The sequence below is a fragment of the Myiozetetes cayanensis genome, unplaced genomic scaffold (genome assembly GCF_022539395.1).
Source record: "Myiozetetes cayanensis isolate MyiCay16 unplaced genomic scaffold, myiCay2020 scf51, whole genome shotgun sequence".
Taxonomy (NCBI): domain Eukaryota; kingdom Metazoa; phylum Chordata; class Aves; order Passeriformes; family Tyrannidae; genus Myiozetetes; species Myiozetetes cayanensis.
The window spans coordinates 83,877-90,730 of NW_026087754.1; the positions used below are offsets into that span (position 1 = coordinate 83,877).

Sequence of the window (6,854 nt, forward strand, 5' to 3'; positions counted from 1 at the left end):
CCCTGCAGGTGCAGACACCTGGCCTCATGCTATCCGACATGCATCTAAAGGGGGACACCCGTGGTGTTTTCTTTGTGAGACACTCACAGAAGGAAGCAAAAAATAATAATAATAATAATAATTATAATTATAATAATAATTAAAATTTAAAAAGCTACGAGGCGAGGAAAGAGGGGGAAAAAAAAAGGGGGGGAGAAGACCAAAATATATATATATATATATATTAGATCCTATAAATAATCCAGAGTCACTCGTGCGCGGGCCTTTTGAGGGGGTCGGTCGGGGAGGAGGAGGAGGAGGAGGAGGAGGAAGAAGAGGAGGAGGAGGAAAGGGTGGTTTGTTTTTTTTTTTTTTATAACCTGGTGATATCCTCGCTGCGCGGGTCCTGCGCGGTCGGAGGGGGGGGCAGCTCCTCGCCCGCGGCCGAGCTCGCCGGGGCCGCGGGGGCGGTGGAAGCGCCGGGCCCGGCGTTCGCTGCCCGCACTTTGGTGTTGGGCAGCCTGTGGTCTTTTTTCCACTTCATCCTCCTGTTCTGAAACCAGATTTTGATCTGTCGCTCGGAGAGGCAAAGGGAGTGCGCGATCTCGATGCGGCGCCGCCGGGTCAGGTACCTGTTATAGTGGAATTCCTTCTCCAGCTCCAAAACCTGCTGCCTGGTGTAGGCTGTCCTGGATCGCTTGGGTTCGCCTCCGTTGTAATTGGGATTCACTGGAAAAGGAGGGGAAGGAAAACAAACCGAACCAAACCAAACCAAAAACAAAAAAATCGAAAAAAAAAAAAGGGAAAAAAAAAAAAAAAAGACAAACGAACAGGAAAAGGGGAAAAAAAAAAAGACACAAAAAATAAAATAATAAAAAAAAAAAAGAAAAAACACACAAGGAAAATCAGCGTGGATGGAGAGAGGGTCGGGAGAGGCGACTGGAGGAGCCGGGGGAGAAGATTTTTACAAAAAAAAAAAAAAAAAAAAAAGGAACAAAAAAAAAAAAAGTAATAGGCTAAATAGGTAATAAAGAACTTTGGGCAGCTCGAGAGTTTCTATTCTAATAGGAAGGGGTTTCCCTGGCTCAAAAGACTGAATTATTTATGCACCCCTCACAAAGCTTTCGGAGTTTCACACATACATAACAGCCCGAGCCACATGGCTACGGCTGCCCACAGTAGCTCGGCTATAAAATTTATGGTGGGTGTAATTACCCATTCGGAGTCGTAAATCCAGTTCAATTGTGCTAACCCAAAGGCTCTCATGGAAGGGAAGGAAATAAAAAAAAAAGAGAGAGAGAGAGAGAGAGAGAGAGAGAGAGAGGCGAGAGGGGAGCGAGGAGCATGGTGTGAAAATCAGAGAGAGCGGAGGGGAGACAGAAGAGGAAAATAAAAGTTGCATACCAGTGCTGACGTGGATTTTTTTCATCCAGGGATAGACTATGGGCTGTTTGGAAGCTGTGCTGGTGGGATGGTCGGGGTTTGGCTGGTTGCAGGCTGGAGGGGCTGGGGAAGGAGTGGTGGAGGAGGTGGATAGGGCAGCCTGCTCGCAGAGCTGCTGTGCTTTCTCTGAGAGGTGTTGGCCTCCTGGAGTTTGCCCGTGTCCCCTTTGGAGCGCGGCCGGGTTGCCGGGAGCCGGGAGCCCCCCGCAGCTGAACGGGCGGTCGGGGAAGGAGGGTCGTGGCACGGGGTACAGCTCCGGGTGGTGATGCTGGTAGCTGGACTCCCTGGTCCGGCTATAATATTCCGGACTGTGGTCTGGGATGTAATTATTTTGCGAATATTCCTCGCATGGAGGAAATTTCGGATCGATGTAGTTAGAGTCCATCAAATAAGAGCTCATGATCATTAATTTCTGGAGTGGAAAATAATTTTTCTCGCTTTGTCGTTTTTCTGCTCCATAAAGCCCTCCTACTAGCTGCGACCCCGTAAAGTTACTTTCACCATGTGACATCCGCGGCCAATCACACCCGCCGGCCCAGTCCCCGGATAAGGAACCAAAAGCTCTGCAAAATGTACCCAAATTGCGAGGGGGTGGGGAGGGGGTGGGGAGGGGGTGGGTGGATGGAGATAGAGATGGGGTTGGAATGGAGAGAGAGAGAGAGAAATGTGGGATTGGGGGCGCGGGGATGAAGGGCTGAGGGGAGAGGTGGGTGGTGGGGTGGGTGGGTGAGGGGGTGGGGGTCGTAGCCTCGCTTCCCCCACTCACACACGCACTCCCCAGGGCTGCGGGAAAGAGGGGGACACACGCACAACAATGGGGGGACCCCCTTTTGGGTTGTGGAGGGGGGGAGGGTGAGGATGAGGATGGGAGGAAGGGTCTGGGGGGGGTGTTTTGGGGGGCAGTGAGCACCCCCCCCCACCTAGCCGAGCTGGTGATGATGACCCCCCTACACCAGTCTTGAGGTGAGGGTGAGGGTGTCCAGCCCCCCAAGGCTGGGGAGGGGATGGGGGGCAGGTTGGGGACACCCTGGGGGGGTTCATCCCCCCCTTTTCCCCGCAGCCCAGACCCCCCCTCACCCCCATGGTAGAGGGGAGAGGGTTAAACACCATCACCACCTTTTTTTTGGGGGGGTGGGGTGGGCAATTTACCTGCAAGGAAGATCCTTTTTGGTGCCCCTGCCTTAAATCTCAGTCGAGGGGGGGACACAACCAATGTCACGCACAGCCCCCCTCACCCCAAACAGCATTGGGGGACCCCCCTTTTTACCCCCAAAACCTTCCCAGTGTGGCCGAGCCCCGGTTTTTGAGGTGTGGGGGTGGATATTTTTGGAGGGGTGGGAGGCAGCACCCTCCTTTCCTCTGCCCTGGGTGCTCCCACGGTGGGTGGGAGGGGGAAAACACGCTCACGAGTGGCAACACCGCGGCCCTCCCTCACCCCCTGGGCCCGGCCTTAAAGCCCTGACCTTCCCCCTGGTCCAAAAACAAGGAATCCACGTGGGATTTTTTTTTTGGGGGGGAGTGGAGGAATGAGTTAAAAATGGCTCCCACCTCCCCCGGCGCTGCAAAGGGATGTCAGAGGTGGGGGTTTTTTTTGGGGGGGGAGAGGGTTCGAAATCCCTCGATTAAAGGAGGTTTTGGGGTTTTTTATTTTTAATTATTTCTCCTCTCCACCTCTGCCCGAAGAGCGGGGCAGAGGAGGGCGGGAGGGGTATTCCCTCCTTGTGCTTGATAACAATTATAGCTGAAAATCATAGCTCGCAGGGCATTGCCATATTTTACTTGATAACAATAAAAGTGACACATAAAGTTAACTGTTTATGTTTTATTTATTAGACTAAATGTGCCAGCGGTGTCGAAGGCTTTTGGCTGGTTGTTACAGCTTTTTATGGGGTTGTAAAACGCCATAAATCAGTCACCGCGAAATGGTCGGGGCTCTTTGTGCTCTTGGCTGAGAGTTGTGTTTGCGGTGGCTGCTGTTTCTTCTGGAGACGAAAAGTAATAATGGGATTTTATTTTGATTATTATCACACACACACACACACCCCCCACGCGCGCACACACACACCCCCTCCACGATCATCGCGGAGGTTCTGCTCCTCGCCTCTCTCTCTCTCTCTTTTTTTTTTAAATTTTAATTATTATTAACAAGCCCTGGCGAAGCACATTAAAATGAAAAAAAAAAAAAAAAAAAAAAAAAAAAAAAGGAAAAAAAAAAGCGCCGCTCCTCGCGGTCGAAAATCAAGCACCTCTTAAGCAAAAATGACATCAGCGGGGTCGGGAGGGTTTAATTGGGGAGCGCCGCAATTAAAAAAAAAAAAAAAAAAGGAAAGCAGAACTTTCCAAGGCTCTGGCATCGCCCATATATTCCCCTAGAGACGAATTTGTGACTGGGAAACGCTCACACAAATTCGAGTCTACAGGGTACATATAGGAGACGGGGAGGGTTTTATTTTATTTTTGGGGGTTTGGGGGGGTGGGTTCAGCCCCCCCTTCCCCGTCCCTTTGGGCAGCGGGACGTGGATTGAGGAGGGTTTTTTTCCCCTATTTATTTGGCTTTTTTTTTTTTTAAGGGAGGGGGAGGAAGGGTTTATTGGCGGGTGATTCTCAAGGCTTCGCTAATTGCTGGCCCCGCTCCTTCCTAAAGTTGTAAATCCCGGAATTCCGGGGGAGAAAAAAACGCCTCTGGATGTACCTGCGGGAGGCGAAATCCTCGTTGTTCTCCCACCCCCCCGAGGTTTCGGGGTGAAGGGGGGGAGAAAAATCAACAACAACAACAACAACAAAAGGAGAGACACGAATAGAAATGTATTCCGGAAGCCAAAACATTGATTTAAATATAGCCAATAAATCCCTTTTCTCCAGCGATACTTCATCCTGCCCGAGCACCTCAGCCTCATGCAGGGCTTTGACATTTATAGTTCAGACTGATGCAACAACTTTATTCCAAGGCTGAGGGAATATTGAATAAAGATGGAGAGTTAATAAAGTAATTTTTACCTACGCACATCCCTCCTTCCCCCTCCTTCCATTCCCTCAATAGATGGTTTCAATAAGCACCGGCGGAATAAATAAATATCCACAGGTAGTTCTCTCAAGAAGGGATTGGATGGTTTCTCTGAAGGGTGCCGGGTGTTTAAAAATGAAAATTAAAGAGAAAAAAGAGAAATAATAATAATAATAAAAAGGGGGGGGGGAATAAAGTACGAACCAACCAGGCAGGAATCAAAGCATTAAAATTTAAAATAAATAAATAAATAAATAAATAAAAATCGAGGCGTGAAGGTCACAAACTGGGCTCTTTCTCTCTCTCTTTGCTCAGGGGGGGGAAACGCAACTTTATCTGCACAGTCACCCCCCCCCGCCGACCCCAAATTCCACCCCAAACCTCCCTCTGAGGACTTCCCTTCCCCATCTCCCTTCACCCCCTCTGTCCCCTGAGGTGGGGGCCGGATTTCTGACAACTCCATTAAAATTTCTGTAAAAAAAAAAAAAAAAAGGAAAGAAACCCCCAGGATTTCTCAGGAACACCCCAAAAAAATCCGACTTCCCCCCTTTTTTATCGCTCTGGGATTCCCATCCTCCCCCATCCGCTCCTCTTTTTCCGCGGAGTTTGGAGCTGTGCCCCTTTCCCGAAGTGTTCGAATTTGTTATTTATTTACCCCCCTCCTTTTTTTTCCTTTTTTTCCCCCCCTTAATTTCCCCTCCTCTGTAAAATAAGTCCGGGAGGGACGCGCGAAAGAAGAGTTTTGTACAAGAATCTGCCTCTTTTGTCTCCAAAGCCGCCCTCCCACCGCTCTCCATCCCTCGTCCCCACAACCTCGGCGGAGAAAAAACGTTTCGGGAGGGACAAAACCCCCCGAGAAACCGAGAAAAACCAGATAAAAATCCTGGGGAAAAAACCCCAAATAATCCCATTTAAGGCGTTATTTAGGGGGTTGTTTCATCCCTAGGCGGGTTGAGGGCCGCGAAACACGGACCGGGGGAGGATGGAGGGGACGTGGGGGTGTTTTTTTTTTGGTGTTTTTTTTTTTAAGTACAAAGCGGCTTTTTGACAGTGCGGAAGAAAAATCAGTGGCATTGTCTCAGCGGATTCATTGTGCGGGGCATTTCCATACTGACCGTTCGGTAACCTGTCCCGCGGCCCATTAGCAATCTGTGCTTCCCAGGAAAAAATGAAGTACCTATCTACTGGGCAAGAGGGGGGTTGTCAGCCCGTGTTTCGTGAGAATAGGGGAAAAGCGGGGCTAAAAAAAAAAAAGAAAATAAAAAAAAGAGGCGCTCCGGCGGAGGATGAACTCTGCCTGCTCGAGAGGAGGGAGCTGGCAATCAATTTGGTTTTTTTTTTTTTTTTGGATTGCAGGCTTCTTTTCCAGCCATTAATGGAGGGAGAATTAAAAAACCCGCCTCTAAATATATATATTTATATGGTTTTGGTTTGGTTTTTTTTTTTACCACTTGGGTTCTCCCCGCCGCGGGCACCGCCATGGAATTAATTAATTTATTTCCTTTATTTTTGCCTACAACTTGCAGGCAGAGCCGGGCAAAAAAAAAAGAAACACACCAACAAACACTCCTTTTTTTTTTTTTTTTTTTTTTTTTTGTCCCGTCCTAATGCAAATACGCCAGGTCTAATTTATGCGAAGAAATATGCAAATGTTTAATTGATTTTTTTTTTTTTTTTTTGCTTTCCCCTCTCCCTCCTTAAATCTGTTGTCAGCGAAAGTAATGAATCGGCCTAAAACGGTTTTAATAAGCAGAGCCCCCCAACCGCCTCCTACGTTCCGCTTTCGGAGCCTCTTCCCCCTCCGAGAAAAAAAAACCTAATAATGTAAATATTTATCCCTTCCCAAAAAAGGGGCTCGGCTCGGAAATAAAATATGCAAAGCAGCATCTTCATCCCCTCCCTTCCCCCCCCACCCCGGCCAACCCCAACCCCTTCTCACCCCACCCAGGAATTCAATTTTCTTCAAATCTCGTTGAAAGTGGCTTTTTAAAAAGTGGGCGCATTTTAATATTGGTTAGACAGCGTGACCTGAATTTCACCTCAACTGTTTGACTTGATCCAATAGGTCACTGCCAAGGAGTTATTGATGGGGGAACTCCATTGAAATTTCTCTCCTCACAAATGGCCTTTAGATCTTCTAGCGAGTTCAATAACTAGTTATAATGTAGAAGGGGAAAAATGAAGCCCAGAGGCAAACTAATTTGATGTTTCATTTTTATGCCGGGGAGAAATTGTTGGTTTTTTTTTTTGTTCCTCTCGTCCCCTCCCGAAACGGAGGTGGTGGAGTTGGGGGGTGTGGGGGGGGTTGAGAGGGGAAGGAGGGAATGAAATAAAATAAAATAAAATTAAAAATTAAAAAATAAGCTCCCTTTCGAGGTGAGGTTTGGAAATATTCGCTGGTTTATGCAGAATTTAATTGGTGCGGGCC

At 48.3% G+C, this 6,854-nt stretch overlaps 1 protein-coding gene across 1 annotated transcript; it reads right to left on the reverse strand.

The window, feature by feature from the left end:
- Positions 1–352: 352 nt before the first annotated feature.
- On the reverse strand, positions 353–1,926 carry HOXC4 (homeobox C4). Its single transcript, XM_050334225.1, is given in 3 exon segments — positions 353–708; positions 1,384–1,902; positions 1,905–1,926. Coding segments are annotated over 3 exon segments (897 nt in total).
- Between the last annotated feature and the right edge of the window lie 4,928 nt (positions 1,927–6,854).